Source organism: Varroa jacobsoni, unplaced genomic scaffold (genome assembly GCF_002532875.2).
Source record: "Varroa jacobsoni isolate VJ856 unplaced genomic scaffold, vjacob_1.0 scaffold_706, whole genome shotgun sequence".
NCBI lineage: Eukaryota > Metazoa > Arthropoda > Arachnida > Mesostigmata > Varroidae > Varroa > Varroa jacobsoni.
In genome coordinates, this window is record NW_019213608.1 from 34,687 (window position 1) to 54,149 (window position 19,463).

General features: G+C 40.7%; 1 protein-coding gene across 4 annotated transcripts in view; it reads left to right on the forward strand.

Annotated features, from left to right (window-relative positions):
* Window positions 1-19,463, forward strand: part of LOC111262836 (uncharacterized) — an 85,793-nt gene that overhangs the window by 24,329 nt on the left and 42,001 nt on the right. For all 4 annotated transcript variants that reach the window (XR_002681881.2, XM_022837420.2, XM_022837421.2 and 1 more), the window contains exon 2: window positions 11,761-11,874. Coding sequence is in view for 3 of the 4 variants with exons in the window: in XM_022837420.2 (XP_022693155.1) it covers window positions 11,761-11,874 (114 nt within the window). In the remaining variant the exon portion in view is untranslated. The remainder of the gene's footprint in view (window positions 1-11,760; window positions 11,875-19,463) is intronic.

The window sequence follows — 19,463 nt, forward strand, 5'->3', positions numbered from 1 at the left end:
CGCTTTCAGATATTGTACTACGGGCCAGACTGTAAAGATTAACATTTATCTGCTCTCTCGTAGCAGTGAGACAAAGCAAAAATTAATCCTTGTAATGTCCCTATCCCTGTACATTTATTCGACGCGATTTTCTAGCGGATGTTTTTCACTCTGCTGGTCGCACAATGAGAAACATTGATTGTTGTTGGCATTCGGAGGAATGATGTTTACCTCACAGGACGGTTAAACATATCGCACCGTACCTGCTGACTGTGGGCAATTGATAAATCAACAAAGCCGACTTCGCCTAACTGTTGCCGCTGTCTGAAAATGATCCTATCGAAATTAGGCTCAGCTATTACAATACGCAACTGTGCCATACGAGGTAATATGCCATTAGGATTAAGTGCCGTAAATATAATATCACGATTACAGACATGCCCTAGCCCTTTACCAACATGGTCCAATAGCTGAATCGCTTTCGCTGAGACATTGTTGTATATTATTGTTGATGGGTCGACCGGAGAGTGTCAAATACTCAATAGAGAACTCGGTTAAAAGTTCTCGGTTAAAAGTCAAATGTTATAGTACTTTTGACCACCAAACAAATACTACGTTGTGCTTGTCCAGCAAACGTCTTTCATTTCCAAAGGTAGACATCTTGTTAGGCCATCCAGCCAACAGGGTAGTACTTCCACTGGCGTAAAAATAAGGCAAATTGTCGAGTTGGACGAACGAGTGTCATTGTTTTCGAGACAGACCTATCATACAGCAGACAACTGAGACCCTTTTTTTGCCATATTTTAGTGAAATAATATGTAGTTGAAACGTCTTCTACTGTTGAAAAGATAGAAGGGAGGAATCGGTCTTTAGCGAGCTACAATCGTCACATGCTATAGCATCTTGCCCCCAGTGTCATACAAGTAAGAGGAGTCTATCGCTGCTCCTGTTGAAGCTGAGGGCCTTCGCCAGTTGCTGATTGTTGTTTGATTTAAGAGTTATAGACGTTGACTTCGGTGTGTGGAGAAACCCGATTTTCAAGAATTCACTGCTGGTGTAGCTATAAGCAATAGATGGGGCTATACTAAGTTGCGAGAGGGCAACGGTTGAACGATGGTAAAACGTTGCGAATGCCTTAATAATATTCTCTACTTCAGCCAAATAGTTAACACCAATGGCGTCGCTCAATGGTTGGGATGGCGAAGGAAAAAAGGCGAACCGAAACCGTGAAGTTTTACGATACAAAAAATGAGTATTTGTGATTTTGTACAACATAAAAACTGGAAGGTAACGAATAGAAAAATTCAGCTTGATGTATCCGTTCTCCTTGCGTTATCCGTAATAAAAAAGCATTCCTCACTGGTAATTTTCATAGTTTATCACAACAGATTTTACATATATGTCTAATGAGGTATGCTTGATTAATAACTTGTGAACAATTACGGCATATACATGGTAAAATGCATATCTAGGTATGGCTGATAGCCTCAGATCATTTTAACCTTAATTTTGCTTTCGGTTCCCCACTTTCCTTTTCCGTCTTCTTCCCATCGTCTGCCTTTCCGCACATTAGTCTCTTTGCGGCTGTTCTGCCATCGGCTCGACAATGACGCAAAAAACAGAAAATACCAGCCAAGAGGCTTTCTTTAAGTCTGGGATTGGCTGATTACTAAGCCGTGGGTCTAGCTGGCCGCAGTCGATTGACCCGTTAGGGAAAGAAATCCGGGGCTGGCGGGAGATGAGGGTTGCGGGTGCCAAGTTTTTGGGGAGAGAGAAAGGAAGGGGCCAAGAATAAGCGTCGGAGGCTCCGGTCGCCAACCAATGTCGACCGAACAGCGATCAAGTGAGTGGTGGGTAAATCTCTCCCTGCCAATTTGACAATTATATGTCAAGAAAGGCTAGTCCCCAGACACGCTATAGCCTATACCATTACATTCCCAGGGAATTAGTTTATATCCGGCATTCGCTGGTACCAGGGGGCTCAGCGCCTACAACTACACTATAACTGCACAGGCCAGATGAAAATCTCGCATTTACCGCGTAAATTTCCGAAACAGTTTCCGCTGCCAAGAAAAAGTGTAGCCTCACCGCGCCGCTTCTTAACCTCTTTATCAGCCCCTCAACGTCCCACGTAATGACCTACTACAGAGCTGCTACCGAAGCCGAACTCTGAGCAAGTGCCAACGGCAGATGCTGGCTGTTCGAAAAAGGTTCCTACAAGAGGATTTCCAGATAAGAATCGGACATGGCCGTGCGACTGTCCTGAGCAGGACAAGCAACGTTCAATACTATAAAATCTCTAAATGCTGAAAACAGTTCGTGCAGAGTCGCCGAACTAAACGCGTGCATAGGAGCTAGTCTGCATATCGTGCAGAGACGTCCAACAAAACAAATAGTCTTATCAAAATTATTCGGATATACTTGATTACATTGTTATCTCTCTATTATAATTATTACGATTGCGATGTAAACCATTGATTCAGTAGAGATGGTAGTTGCTAGGCTTGGGGCATCTAAAATTCTAACATTTAAACATATATGCCCTATGTACAGTACTATCCGACCAATCCAAGATGTTAATCACTCTAACTGGTCATGATCGTGAAACATGATGTAAACACTGGAGTACACTGATCTAATCTGACATAGACAACCTCGGAAACATCATTGGTGGTGTATTCGGATTATGTGCTGATGCAATTTTTCATAAATCGAAGGAGAACTAACCTATTTCTAATAATATTATGTGTAAAATCGACTGTGAATCAGTGAGAGGGCATACAAAAGATTGTGCGGGGCTATTGTTGTCGTGGAATGATAGAGTGGCTGGCAGTTTACTTGTTAGTGCTCGAGCAAGCCGTTTCAGCTGCAGTACTCTAGAAACCGAGACTTGTCTAACGACTCAGGTTCGTCAGTACTTGGTCGGTCACGACTCCCGCTGTGTTATTTCTTCTAGCTGACGTTTGGAACATGGGATTTCTTTTGCGAATGCTTGCGGGTTATTGGTTAATAGGCCGTTACGTTCAGACTGATCTGACCGGCAAATTTTCATAATTTTTTTTCTGAACCGTCCTGCAACCAGCGACACTCGTGGACACACCATGCGGATGGGACGCTAGGGTACGAGGGTAGCTCGTGGAAGTTAGCTGTGAGTAGAATCGGCATCCTAGACAATGTTCTTTCCGTTAACGTCTATCTGCATCCTGTTCGAAGAGTAAAGAGCTATAAATTGAGTTCTAAGGTCTAAGATTATAGCTGTACGCTTATAAACTCTAGAGAAAATGTTGCTTGGGCTTTATACATTCAATTAGCGTTTCACAATTAAACAATTCACTACATAGTCACTTATCGGGGCAATATAAGCTTGACGAGCTGAACATATACTTCATTACATTATACTACATTACTTCATACATCATGCTTCATTTTCATTCATATAAGAGATGTCAGACAGCAGATCCAATCAGAAGTATGCAAAGATACTAGATTCGCGAAAGGGATTTTTTATTCCGATTTATCACTAAGCAATACCACTAATCAAACATTTTCAATACAATGGCAACAGATATCAGTAAATATTTAAGCTCAGGCAACGTGGTTTCAGACAATTATTGAGATGGATCTATGAACCTTATCCACCATATCAGTAGGTCGTTTGCCAAAACATGACCAGAATCGAAAGGAAGCAAGAGTTCTTACATTTGCCTGTCAAAGCTCTCGAAACATGTTACAAAATTTCACCACGAAAACGAATTAAAACCATGAAGTTCCAAACTAATACTAACTAAAACAACTTGACTCTGAAGACTAAATCTTAACATTTACTAAGCCTGAGTTAACAGCGATTTTCTCCTAGTTTCATTAAAAAACCTTCTACGTCATATAGTTAATGACCGAGCAAGAAAGAAGAGCTTTTCACTCGGTTCCAGATCTCTCGGTGTTACCCCCGCGCTACCCCTGCAGCGTTCCGCTCTCAGTCCAAAGGCCAAATGCAAGCGTATATAAAAAATTTGAGCGGGAATTGAAGAAATTGCGAAACAAAAAATACATTTCAAACACGGCATTACGGAACATACACTGAACTCGACATGGCAAGAAATGAAGATTAATAAAATCGATTTACCCAAAAATACAACAAGCAAATATGTTTAGGATATCGGCACGGGAACTAAAGCGAGAATATACTACTTTGGACAACGTATAATATGTCCCCGTTATATATATACAAAACTTTCAGAGCTGACATTGGCTCTAGGATATATACTGAGGCGTTCAGTATGAAATACAAGCTTGTTGACCCTTCGAACATTTCCAGAAGCATCATTCATTTATTTTGAATCGAACTATGTACGCATCATTATTATTCATGACCCTCTATCAAGTGGATGGTAGGCTACGTATTCTACTATAGAAGTTTGGACTACGGGAGTCTTGAAAGGCAATGTCGACATACGATAGAGATTTGAACGTCGTTCTTATGGAAGGGTTGTCGAGATTTCAAAAATGATAATTTTTTGTTTAGCCAAATTTCGGAGAGTATAGCATGTGATAGGGAATCCTGAAAGATAACTTTTGTATCTTCGATACTGTGATTCTCGCAGCGTCAGGTCCAGCGTCGTTGTTTAATACGAGTGCTTTAGTATGGGTCACCAGGCTTTGATGCTAAAAGCGTAAGTTATTCTAATTGTTTTCACTCTAGCTCTAATTGACGAACCACGAGGCTCGATTTTGAGCTCATAACTTTCTTTTAACTTACGACCCACAGTGCTTCCGATAGCAGATCCTTCACCGAATACATATCTATGCGACAATCTGTCTTCATCGCTGTAGCTTCAATGCAAAATGTGTACACCTCGTTTGCCCAAAGCCTGAATGACGATATTCGAATAAACGACCTCATACTTCAAAGAATACAAATGCAACCTGGAAACATCAAATCAAATATCTGAAATGTCGCACCGTAACAAAATAGAGCCATTTCAAAACATGAGATTAAGGTTTATCGCGGTCTAGGCTAAACGACCTAATAATATATTGTAAAGTTGGAGACGTTACGTATAGAGCGCAGGCCGGCCGACAGGCCCGGACACGTCATGCGGTTGAAACTTTCCCAAGCCAAACCATTCGCTACGATTTATGGAAGCCGCCGAAGATGACCAGAGCATCTTCACCTGAACGTTCAACAGCTACGCTTCCGCTCGCTTTAACGTGTGCTGTCGTTCTTCAGACCACAACGCAGTTGGTACGTAAGACATTTCCCCAGCATTGCCTTCGAACCACCTTTAAGTTAAACCCAATAACTGTCTTGGCAAAAAGTAAGTACATCTAAGAGATGAGTTCGAGGACATCTACGGAATGTTTACTTTCCGCGGCCGCGAGTTGTTTATCTAATTCATGGAGCCACGTCGTGATACACATCCGAATCGATATTCAAATCCATTCTGAAGGCCGTCGGTTTCTCCAGAGATTCGAATTCTGCTACTAATGGCTGCATGCAATATGGCAGTTGGCAATGCCAACCTGTCTGGAGGCCTTTAGTGGTCGACCTATTTGCAGGTTGGCGTGAACATGGCAATGGCATAGAACATGTAAGTAGGTAGATCATCTACAAGCCAGCTTCTCGTTCATCGCTATTTTTATCAGTATCTTTCCGGTTGAAAGAGAAATGTAAGGGCAGTTTCACTTTGTTCGATACAAGTGTTGAATGACTCTTTCTTACATTGCTCTTACATACATAATACGCGCGGATAGACAGGCAGCATCGTCTCTTGTCATAGCAAGCACGCTTGTTGACGTTTATCTTCCTCCGGATATCCATCATTCCGATATAAGTAGAATAAGACGGAGCGCGTTAGGCTACTCGTGCACAGCAAATGCTGGGTGTGCTGATGCTGTGCGTTATCGTAAAGCATTAGCATGCACGAGAAGCTGATTTGCGCACGCGTTCGTTGAACTCAGTGCACGTTGCGAAACGGAACCGTCTCTGAGAGAGCAGATTTCCTCTTCGGAACTGGTCAGAAAAGTGGCGTTCGGTGTAATTGTTGGAGAAAATAACATGATGACTCGATGTTTTTCTGCCGCTACGATTAATTCGTAGCATTATCTCAATTTCTAAATCTAAACCTTTATTATTTTGAAATTATTATACTTATTGAACTTATTATATTTAAAACGTATTATTTTGAAGAATGCAGAGTATGCTGACTGACAGCAAAAGTTTAATGCTAAATTTCAATAGAGAAAATTCTACAATTGGTTTGTATTTTTTGCTCTGTTGTTACGTTCATATCAGCATATAAATAATACCGCAATATAATTATTAAGGAGTACTTCAATTTTATTTTTGTTTGATGATGAGCGGGATTAACTAACGTTTATTAATGTGAAGAAGAAAAAAAAAAAAGGCTAAAAGGTGAAGCTAAGGGAACAAGCTTTTTATTCACATACAATAACTTCTTAGCATGACCGTGTTGTTTATGAAATTAAAAAACAAACAGTGTATTATCACTTCAGTCGGCTAGCCAAGCTCCGCCTAATGGTGCGATTAATTCGAGCATTTCTTTCGCTGATCTCAAATAATTTATGCTAGGAACTCATTGATAAAGTACGTTCTTCAAAGGGTATCGTTTAGGGCGAGGCCTCACAAAAATGCATTTTCGATAAGGGTGACATCAACACGTTGTCCGTGCAAAAAGAAATTACGAACGTTCGATTAGCTGAGTAATGTAAGAGGTTTCGTAGACGTCGAAGCTAGCTTCTGTAGCTTTTCATTGTGGCGGAGCAATGGAGCTAGTTATCGTCCACTAGGAGAACTGATTCGATCGGGACTGCAGCACGAATTTTAGGCTCAAGGTCTAAGGCATTGTTCCTTGAAGATGGCGTTCATACTGAACTATTGGAATAGATAAAACGTTTAATTTGTATGAAACAGAAGTATATACGTTTAGGCTGACATACTGAATATTCGGAAACCAATACGGCCCTTTCATTTTCTATGCACTGTCAAGAAACCTTATGGATTTTTTTCCAGAATTATTCTGCCTTCGGCTGTGTCCGCTTGATTATAGGTGCAAAAGAGATTCTTAGTCTAACATTCGCCTTAGGATATGATCATATCTTTGATGCCTAGAATAGAAATGAATAGCGATATGGGTCCTATGTATGAGACCAAACTTGCAATGAAGCTTTACATTAAACACTGTGTTGGTCAAAAACCGTTCTATTCAGTTTTAAATAAGGATTGAAAAGATGAAGTAGAGTAAGGTGTAAATGAAATTTAATCTATGGAGTGTTTCAAAGAGCTCCCATTCCTCTATATTTTCCATATATCTATGAACGGTGGGCCGATTGTCAAAGATACATCCATGGTCTTCTGCCGCTTTCTGATGCATTCACGACAGGCGACGCGTGTTTCTGGCGTTAACGGCATCACCTTGTTGCGTTCGTTTTAAAGGTTCTACGAAAATATCCTCACCGACTGATCAGCCGACATGGTCTGCATGTGGGAGCGAAAAAGAATTGAAGGAATGTATTGAATTGTGCATGTGTATGTGTGTACGTTTGCACACGCACGTTGCTGTGTCTATGTTGCATTTAAAAGAAAATAAAAGACATTGTCAAACGTTTCTTTGTCCCCACCACACAAAGGAAGTGCCTCCACCATCGCCGACTGTGACCACCACGTATGTGGCTTGGCCTAGTTCAGAAATAGTACAGTTCTGCTCAAGCTTCTAGCCATTTTGTTCAGCTGCGTGACGACGCAGACGCCAACCAGACCAAAAGCGAGTGACAACGTGAAAAACTTTATATACATTTATATATAAGTCTATGGATAGGATCGTATATATTATATTCATTCTCCCTGCGTGCTGTTCTGTAACGTATACCTGGTGTTCGATATCCATACGCACACGAGTTTTACATGCTCCTTTTTTTGGTCGTCGTACGTTGGCTTGTTGTTGTTGTTGTTGGTTTTTTTTCCCCATCAATATCGCTATAATGGTAGTTACTATCGCTGTTGCAGCCTGTCCCGTTCACGTTGGAGGCGATATTCGGTTTTTTGCTGGCACGCATAAGAATACAGTGACACAAAATAGGGACTGGAACACACGAAAGAAGCAGAAAAATTGATGTGATTTTGTCTATTGCCACTGCTGTGGCATATTTTTGCTCGAATCGTTCTCTTTCGACACATAACCGGTCGCTGTGGCCTATTTTTCTCTTCCCTCTAGCCAGCAACGATTTTTAGGATCGTTCTCAGAATTTGGTACTTAATCTTTGTGCCACGTCTAAATAACTCCCATAAACTGCTTCTATAGTTAATGGTAAAAGTGTGCGTGCGTGTGTTATTACGACGAAGTCAAAATCATCCAATGAATAGGGGAAATATGCATATACATATGTATGGGATGGGTTGGGACAAATTTATTCCTTTGTGAAGAGCCGTTTTGCCAACCCCTTAACAAGAAACAAACGTAAGAAGGCAGAAAACAAATATTATGACGTGTTTCATATCCGCAATACATAACATGGTACAGCCGGTACGTGAGTTACCTCAGTGTGGCATAATCTGTGTATTTATAAAATGGGCAAAAAAACTAGACCTCCAAAAGGAAAGCATGTAAGCCTATAAATAGGAAAAAGTAGACTTTTTGTCATGAAAGAAAAGTGAGTTTCCAGCTGATACGGACGCTGCTTCAACTGTAGGTCTGTTTTTTTCTCAATGAGCTCACCGTTCACTGCTTTATTCTTAAAATCACGTATAGCTAAATTCGTAATACAGAAACGAAGCATCATTTCATAATCGCAGCAGAGGCCCTGATATATATACGATTTACTTCTTTCATATTGAAACCGTTCTAAATAATAATGTAATGGTACGTTTCGAGTCTACTTAATGTCGCGATGCAATAAAAAACCTCGGTGAAGTAGGGTTGGAGAAAGCTCCCTCCAACGAGACAGAGGTGAGTAAGGAAGGGTCTGCTCTATCGCGTAAATTGACAGTAGACATAAGCTGGGTCCCCTTGCACGAAACGTGAAGGTGCAGGAGGCCTTTCTGGTTGGCCTGGGAGGATGCCGGTATGGAGTGAAGGAGCACTACGGGAAGCCTAGAAAGATCGATCCCACTGTCTGCAGTCAGTCAAGACTCTAATATTGCGATTCAGCCTTGGCGTTTGGTGTTTTCGTTCGTAACGGAGTTTAATATCACTTTCTATTTAACATCACATCTCCATTCGCTACCGGTCATAATGATGGCTGGTACTGAAACGTGCTGGTTTTGAAAACGTTTCATCACAAACTTACATTTTGTGGTCATCTTGAAAATTCCTATTTTGCCTTATAGATAAAGTAACTTTCAGTTTTCAGTCATGCGTATTTTAAGGTATATCGTAACGCTCGTAGCTGCCTTAGTTACAACACACGAAGAACAAATAAAGCGTCTGAAATAGAACCAGTGGTAGTTAAAATTACTCGAGGATAATAGTATAGGGTTATCTACTTAAGACCCGCCCTGTAACTCTTTCCATGTTGACTTTGTTAATTGCTCTATAACTGACGCTCGGTCTGAAACGTAAATTCTGTTCAGTCCGTTAGCATGTGATAGACAAGATCATTCGCTTTCGGAATAAAAATAGTCTGAATAATAATTATAATGATTATAATTATGTTGCTAGAGTAAGTGAAACGATGGCAGAAGGCGGTGTCGATTGTTATTTGTTAGGTGCAGCACAAACGTTTGCCCGAGTTGTGCGCCATTTGTATTCGGCAAGTTGATTATCGATAATTATAACTTTAACTTGATACAAGGCAAGTTATATAGGGCAGCTTACGCATCGGTCATACACTCATGTGAATACCTACCAATAGGTCGAGCTACGCTACTTGGGTGGCTGGCTGGCCTCTTTAAACGCAATCTGCGATAATTAGCGCGCGTATTACTTGTATGAAGGCAAAAAATAAACACATCTACATGAACATTTGCATAATTCAATGTTGAAAACATCCTTAAGCTCTGATGCTTACCACTCCTTAGAGGACGCAAGGAGTCAGATACAAACAGAGCGACTGTATGTGTTTCAGCGGCTCAAGTGTCCCAGTCTGTTCCTTCGGAATAATAGGAACATCATAGCCATTTGTTTTTTTCCTGTTGTTTATGTATTTCTCAACTTTGGCTGATGAAGAGTAAAAGAATATAGAATATAGGTTCAAGTACTTAGGCTAAACGGAGACACCCGTAAGAGTAGTGCCATCATTCTATGAAAGCTAAATTGTTTGTGGGTTCGATGTTTTAGTGGCACCATCGAGCGCCATAACTTGTAAAAGTAATCATGTCAATAAGGGTTGGTCTTTAAATTGACGACAGATATTGCTGAGTAGTAATAATCTAGCGAATAGGTGCATGTGTAGCATTTAGCGCTAAGGCCATCATACCCCGCCTGTAAGTAGCTTTGGTTAAAATATAGGTTTTTTTTTTTGCCTGCTTGCTATTGGTTCAACAAGCAACGATTCACACGACAGTTGCAGATTTTGTTCTGATATTGAAATTTACCCACGTCATTCAATTCGATCAGCAGCAGGTAAATTTGCTCATTTTATACGTCGCTGTTACAATAATTCGGTTCTTCTATACAAGAATATGTTTCCACCTATTTGACCATGCGTCTATGTCTAATCCGTGTGTCTCCATAGCTGTTTTATTGCCTGTAGTATACTTGAGTGTTCGACCACAAGCACAGTGATAAAAGGGGATTATCCTTTCCTATGAACGATAGGGGGCGGAAGAAGACAGGAGACAGCCTCATCTAGTTGCCGTTCCCTGGGGAGCAGTACTCGAACCCCATGCTACCTTTCCTACTGCTCCGTAAAACTATCACACCCATTTATTCGCTCACAGCCACATAGACTTCGTCGCCATCCGGCATAGCTTTCAAGCCAGCGTCGGTCTAGTTTCTAAGTAAAGACAATGACCGTCCGACGCAGCGGTTTGTAGAAAGCCGCAGCACCGTCGACGGTGTTGACGCACCACCAATTCGACGCTGTAGAATCGTGTCTTGGTCATGTTTACGATCGGCTCATCTGCCGCCATCGTCCGTCTTCCAAATCACCTTTTGTGTGCCACCTCCTACTAATGCCTAAATCATCATTAGCTGGTAGGAGTAACCCTTGCTAGCAGGATATTTGCCCGTTCGACCGTTGGCAAAATTACTTCGCCAGCCGTTTGTGTCGCTGCCTCGATTGTTATGTGATGACAGCAGTGGCAGTGTCAGCTGCATAATCTTCTTATTATACTAATTGTGCATAAAATATATTTTTAGTTGTCTAGTCCATGTTATTGGTGAATGTGTTTTATGAACGCACATACATCTGCTAAGAGACTGTGCTAGAGATGATCGTAACTACCTTAGTTACAACACTGTTTAGAGATGCCTAGAAGTAGTTGACTCATGCCGTAGTTCGTTCGATTGAACTCTGATCGCATTTTATCTTGATCTAGAAATCTTGTTTTTTTTTTTTGTTTTTTAAAACGCGCTTTTGTAATGGTATCCTTCCCTATACTGAGTTTATGATTTGACTAAAATTACCAAGTGACGTTCCTTTTTGCCCTAGTTAAGCTAAATAATATTATAATCGTTAAGTGCGCCGTACTGTATTCTATTATGTTGATTAAAATCTGCTAAAGGAACATTCTATGCTCTTATCCTTAGTTTCATTATGTTAATTCGAATTTTTTTGTGGATTTGCTTATGCTGTTTCGGTTCTTGCCGCTACTATTGTTTTCAGCCTTTTCTACTCCCCGGTCCAACTCTGAAGTTGCGTCTTTTGGCTTGAACAGTCTTCAGAACAGCGAAGAACATGGAGAAGACGATCGCTATGGAAGCCATCTGGAAGATGAAGGTAAATAGTCACTAAGCGATTATATATATATATCACGGGGAAATGCTGTAAATACAGATTTTCTTCACTAAAATTTCATGATGTGCAAGTGGCATCGAAGTGAGACACTTCATTTGGACACGGAAAAAGTGTGACCTTGAATGCGTTTAACACGTTACGAAATTCGACAACATGACAATATGTATATTCTACGTCATCGTTACTGCTAACGCGTGCTTAATGTTGTATTAGCCTACTTAGATCATGGAGCGCCTTCTGTTGCTGCTTTTCGCAGGTTTTACACATTAATTGGACAACTATACAGAATAATCATTTATCTAATGATTATCGCCCGCTAGAATTTTATGATCGCTTTGATTACTTAGATTGTTCGAATTGGTCGATACATATAAAATTGAAAGACTCTCGATATTCTGTTGTGGAACACAGCGGAGTATTCTGTGACCTTTTTTCTGTACACGCTACTTCTGGAATAAACTGACATTCGTTTGAACGAGTGTTCTAGGAACGAACGGAACTGCTCTAAAGACTACTTCTCACTCTGTTCCATTTTCGTTTCGTGTTAAATGTTCAGCTAGACTCCCACTAATAAACCGGCTATAGATCCATTTGCATCTAAAAAGCTGCCGCCGATGCGTGTGGCAGTTAGCTTTCGATTGGCTTCAAGAGCAGTACCTTCTACCGATTTGACACTTCGCCAATTTCAAGTATATTCGTTTGTGCTGTAATGCCTTCGTTAACGCCGACTACAATATCATACCGTTCATTGTGTTCTAGTCTCTCACGTCTGTAAAGGTGGCTTGTTAGCAGCTTGCTCAGAACTTAAGTCCTGGCGTTTAGAATTCTAGAGCCTGAGTGCTTTCGGGTACCCACAATCGAAACGTATGAAAGGAAGCGGTGATGCTGTCGTAGCAAAAAGGGGCTAGGCAGGGGTAAATCAGCGGTTCCGCCGTTGTCGTTGTCACCGCAGTTCTGTTCGGAAATGGACGTATTCTATAGGGGCCTGTAACTAGCCTTTAAAACTAGTGTGCTCTTCGTCGGGCATAAGGTAGCGTGAAGAGAGAAGGACTAAGCAAGCTATTTGAAGAAAGGCATGAGCAGTGTCAGAGGCGCGTGCAGATGCCGCCATAGAGCACCTTGGTACTACTATTACAGCCACTGGTGAGATACACAAACGGCCAAACAGGCATTGGTTGGCGGAGGGACTTGAGTTAAAAGCGCATCGTCCTTTCCGCAAACCCCTGGTTATAGATCGACCGCAAGACGAGCGAACAAGCAAGCGACTGCTCCCCGCTCGACTACCTGCGACCCGCTATTTTGGACGTCGGTCCTGTTTTCTATTTTAGCTCAAGTCTCTGAGTCGAAACTCAAAAATAACGGTCGTGCTTATAGATCGAAGAGAAACCTTCGGTCGCAAGTGTCAGCCCAGGAATGGCCATAGACAAATGGAACACATCAAGCAGGTTGTTCTTGTTGTGAACCCGGAACTTAGTATGCTTTCAAGTATGTATCGTGGTTGGGCGGAACGAGTGAAATGCGACGCAGATGATCAAAACAATCCCAAAGTTGGTCAATACCATTGGGAGCAAAGTTTAGTCAGAAAGTGAAGGAAGTAATGGTGGTTGTTTCGGCTCCATATCGCTTTCGCACAAAATGGGTGGACGATTGGAGGAGCCAAAAAAAAAAGTTAGTAAACGGTACGCTGGCGCCGAGCTAGTAACACATTTACCTCTAACAGAAGGATAACGAAATCTACTGATCTGGAACGGCAAATGATAGTTTTTTGTCTCGTCTCCAAGATGAGCAATGAGACAAAGAAGAATGGATCAAACTTGCTAAATCAAAGAACAATAGATAGTAGGTAGTGATTTTTCGACCGCTTCGTTCTCCGAAGTTCTTTCTTAAAAATAATCTTTAAAATGTATCCCGCACGAGATCCATTTGTACTCACACTGAAACAGGTAAGATACGTAATTCTATATGGTGATGTAATATGGGGAAAGTACGACGAAAAGCTTTACCTAATTAATTAAAATGTGGCTAGGAGGTATGCTGTTGTTCGAGCCTAAGCTAGAACTGCGAAGAAGAATCAGAACGGAGGTAAAGGGTCTGATTTCTATTAGAACGACAAAAACTATTAATTATATTTAAGGAGAATTTTATAGGATCTAAGTCAATACTGTCACTGGATTTCATCGTCAAGGTGCAACCTATAATTCATTTAAACGGGTTACTTTGATGTATATCATCATCATCATCATCATCAGAGTATTTTTTAAGATATTCTCTGGTACTTGTACTCGATTCTCTTGCAGCAGGCCTTCATTATCATATTAATTAAATAATTATCTTATTTAAAATACGAGAACATTTGTAAGATTTTCGTTTGCGGAATGAGTAAATGAGTCTCCAACTGATAAAATTCACATTTCGACCAATAACGGAATTTATAAATTTTGAATGGGTGAGTATATAATGAACCCAACATCTCGAGTCGATTGTCAACGACTCTGTTTCAACAAATGGGCAAAATGAATAATGTTGAACGCTTGTAAGCCTTTTGGAAACATCGTATGGCCTTAATTTTAGCCTGTGTTATTATATTTCCCAGTAGAGGACATCGGATTGCCACTAGACACGGTCACATTTAATAATTTCGCTTGATGTTTTGATTGCGTTTATCTCAGTTCAGCCAGCGGTTATCAATCACTCTTTATTTCGATCGAACTACTCACCAAGGCAAGATGGATTATATCATTGAATTGAAGTACTTTAAAACGGCCGACACTGGTCTGTTTTCGTCAAACAAGTCACTGCGAAGGGTCAGTAGTCCATAAAGCTCGTTGCGCAATTCTAACGTGAGAAAAATCAAGAGTAAACGAGGAGTGATCATTATTTTTATTATTGCCCACTCAATGGTTTGGCAGAATGTACACAGCTAGTTAATATATTAGGGCAAACATATTGAAACTTCGCAATTAGGGACAGAATGTCCCAAACTATTGATTTACACAATTGCGCCCGCCCGCCCGCTCGCGAATTTGTTGTGTCTACATTTGTGAAAGGTAACATAAGTATGATCATTCGGCTGATTTACGCGTCAGCCTGATGGAAAAACGCCAGCAGGGACACTCTTTCTAAATGTCCTAAAGATAATATCTAAGGTTGGTTTCCAGGTATGAGCTTTCGTGGAAGCATTTGTCTTACTCTATCGAAACTGAATTATAACATTCTAATTAAAGTTTTCAGTTTGCTGTTATTAGCCAAAATCGTATCGGAAGGGAAACACTTACATGTTACATTTATTGAAGACATTTAGAAATAGTTGGGTTAGGTAGGAATATCCCATCTGTCCGTCAATGACGTACCGGTGCGAACAAGTGGGCATGGTAAATTTTTCCATAAATCACCAAATGGATGTAACAGTGACGCTGTTGAAGAAAGCAGACATTCACTGATGAAAACCTAGTTTTGTATATAGCCAAGAGCTATCTGGTCTGCTAAGATCTTCTAACAAGGAAACTTCAGAAGCTCAATTCAAAACTCGTCTCGTATATACCTACAAGTTTACTTTGCTATTTGTCTCAGTTCATCGTAAGCACTAATAGTAAGATTTTCATGGGTAAAAGATTGAAATATAATGTTTATCATCACTGGCCAGGTTCGCTTGTTTGACGCTAGGATGCGTTCTTGATTTGGGTCTATTAAACAGGAATTGTTAATGTTATTAACAAAATTGAATCAAAAACGTATTGCTATAGACAGCGTCTACTCGTGTTTGTCGTGATCCCCAAGAATCTATAATACATTTTCAGTAACCTCTATTCTTACACGGCTTATGGAACACACAAAGCGAGTGCAGACTTTAGCTCATGCTATGGCTGTGCCATATATATATATATAGAGTTCGTTACATACATAAACCTTACCAATGTGGTAATGACAGGGATTTTATAGAAGTCAAAAATTCGTGCTTGCTTTTCTATAGCTTAATCTTGGATATTAAATGGAGCCTGGAAAAAGAATAGAGTCCGGGGTAGCGTGGCACCATCCCATCTTCATTTTTCGATTTACCGTAATTAAACGTTATGTTGCCACCAGCCACACTGCTACGTTACTCGTTTAAGCAAAATTTGATCTTTAATTTAGCGTTTGTCCGTATACGCCATTTAATGTAGGAAAAAAAATATAAGAACAGTGATCATAGAATGGGCGCAAAGAATAAAAAATTACATTTGCAGCGAATATATGTTGACGATTAATCCGAAAGATAAGTAGCTATTGAGAAGGCTGCTGCTGCTTCATAACATAGTGTTATTTATAAAGCACGACAAAGTTCTGCTGGCGTTGACCATTTCGGAGTTCAAGCGAGGCGTCAAAAAGTCAACCTGTATCAATTAGCTTTTGTCAGCATGGCCTCCCGTAAGGCTTCTTTAAGGACTAGCACATCTTCTGCTGGGACACCATATCTCCTTCTCGAGGGTGGATAAAGGGGTACAACCATCCCTTTCACTGTACAAATAATTGGGTTCAAAACTACGCCCAGTCAGGATAAGCTTACGACTGTCAGACGCCTGTAGTACTCGATTTGTAAGGCACTGAATGTCGTGGCCAGTTCCTATGACTAGGTCGGCTGCTTAACGAATTTGTCATATATGGAATAGATGTTTGATGAAAAAACTGAACGTGTATCTTGTAACGCATATTTGTTGTAACTTACGCTAATATATCAAAATTAGTTTTCAGGGACGCTGGCCCATTTTAGCCTACACCAATCAGGATACAAGTATTACATTCATAGAGACACTGGCTCAAACGAGGAACATCCTTTCACCGTTTGAGGTTGACCGCTCAACAAGCGTGCTATAAAACTGATGCTTCGAAAAATTACAGCAGCAGCAAGATAGCTTTTTCAACTTTCTTCATTTGTAACTCTCACTTTTATGCGCATATCCATTGGATGTGAATGCATAATTGGATTGGTACAAGACTAAGCGACGACGAGTGCTAGTGGGTGCCGTTATCAAGCGGAGCCCCTCTGGCTCCCTGTAAGCCTGTCTTCCCCCCAGCATCAGTATAATATTGTGCTAACGGTGAGCTGTACTAGTTATTTTCGATGATGTCAAAGCTAAGCGCAGAAAAATCCGCTACTTTTTGCTCTGAAGCCGGAGTTCGCAGCTGAATTCCCACAGGGACGATTTGACCCCTCTCGATATTCGATTCCCTATGATATCGAATACCGAGGACGAAGCCGAACGTTGCCTGTAGACCCACTTCTACGTACTACAACCGTCACCATCAGGGGAACGTCCAGACTCACCAGAGGTACGAACACCGAAGCAACATGGTAATCATACGTCGAGCCTATAATATTACCTGAAGAGAAAAAGGATGCTCAGAGATTTGCTGCTGTTCGACTGACGTCATATTGCTTTGAAGGCACATATTCCTATCCTATATGTATCCAGCTACTGTGTCAGCTAAAGCGGCGATAGACCTGCGAGCTCGATTTGATGTCGGGACTTAGGTACTCCTACCCATAGACTTCCCCATGTCCCGGGATTATCACGAACCGGCAGCAAAATGGATCGCACTTTTAGATTAGTCAGCATTCAACTTAGGCTTCAACTCGATTTTAAACACCTGTCCTACACAAATTTTTTATAGAATATGTGTATTTTCTAAGTTATAGAAGACTACGTGTAGTATATTTCAAAATTAATTTTTTAATCAAACTAAGATCCACAGATATAGAGTAGGCGCTGGGAAGCGGAAGGGCCAAAGTAACAAACGCAAAAATACATACACAAGCTTTGCGAGCACAAGACGATATGATCTTTGGGACGAGTAAAGACAGTTCTTGGTGAGTTTTATTCTTTCTTCACACTTTAGTATTGAGAAAAAGGGTGGGTAACTCTGGACTGTGCTTAACTATACTGAAGTACGCAGCGAGGTGGCTTTAAAATAGGTTAATGTCAAAAAGAGTTGGAGTATGTGATATGTACAAAAAAAACTTTCACTTAAATCACTGCACAGGGGCTTTAATGATCTTTGCCATGTGCGATCTAACATCGCCTTGAAGAAAGACGTCTTTATCTTAGGTTTTCTTCGATAACCTGATTTTAGTCGATAACAACCTTTTTTCTTTGAAGCATTTTCCACCCTTCCAGTCCTACCGAACACAAATCCTAATCTTTTTAGGATGAAGATTTAGCCTGATTCTCAATTAAGTTATCTTCCGAAAATATGTGTTCTTTTTTCTGCTTCATACCGACGTGCGAATAAGAATTCTAGTCACACAACCCAACTCTGGGTAAAAACTGATCATTTTGGCTGCTTTTTTCGGTGCCACGTAAAATGTTGAGAGACAATAAATGGTCGCGGATCTTTATGGTCTTTACTCAACTGAAGCTTTATGAGTAAATCTTATAACATCAAGATGCCTTTTGATGGCCACATGACTGCAATCCATCTTTCTAAATAATTCACGAATTGTTTGGTGATCGGCTTTAAAGCAGCTCTTCATCAACCTCGATTGGCCGACTGGAACGAAGTGCAGCCTGTAGATATTGAACGTTATAAGTTATCCTTAAGTGGTTCTGATAGGTATGGGTCCACACTGTAGATGGCACAAATACTGCGGGTTCCTTTGGTTGTTTTTTTAACTCAGTAAGAAGCACAATAGAACAGATGTTGAAAAGGCGCTTTTTCGTCAAGAATATTTATTCTTAAAGCCTGAACCTTGCGTACGATAAAATTGCAATGGCCTAATGGAGGAGAGAGAGAGAGAGAGAGAGAGAGAGACAAAGCACTTTTGAGTGGCACATAGAGACAACAATATAACAGAGAGGTAAAAGAGATAGATCAGAAATATTTATATAAAACAGCATTACCTATGTTCCATCTGTACCGTAGAACATAGAAAGGAAAAGCCAATCCGCCTTATGTGGTTTTAGCATTGTAACAACAGAAAACTGTGAAAAATCCTTAATTTCGAGAATGTTTCTGGTTTGTTCAGGCAGCTACGCTGGCTATCAAGGCTTTCAGCTTACAACTCACATAGACTAACGTACTGCAAAGCCAACCTGAGTTCGCTGTTAGATTATAAAATGATTGCATGCGAAGTCAATGATCCAAACAAAGATATTTATTGTTACCTTTTGACATACATAAGATTGATAAATTTACTGCGGTATAAATTCTATTTTTACTATTTCTGTAATATACTCGAGGCATAGGCTGAAACTCTTTGCACACCGTGAATGCGGTCATGCGCACGTCTCGTTTCTCTATTCCAAACGCGCACAGTAGAATATAGCAAGGAAACAACCCAGAAAAGACTTCTCTAGGACCCAGCATACACCACTGGCCCACCCCCGTATTTTAGCGACAATTTTTAAACACGTGTTTTATTTCAATTAAATTTTAAACACATGTTTATCATCGTAACTAGCGCGATGCAGTCAATCGTTGAGGACGCTATATCTATCCAGCCCGCACACATCCTGCGCGCTACTTACTCAATCGCTCATGTCGGCAGTTTCCCGCAAGCATCTTTCCCATAGACATGCGCGGGTACAGACATTTGA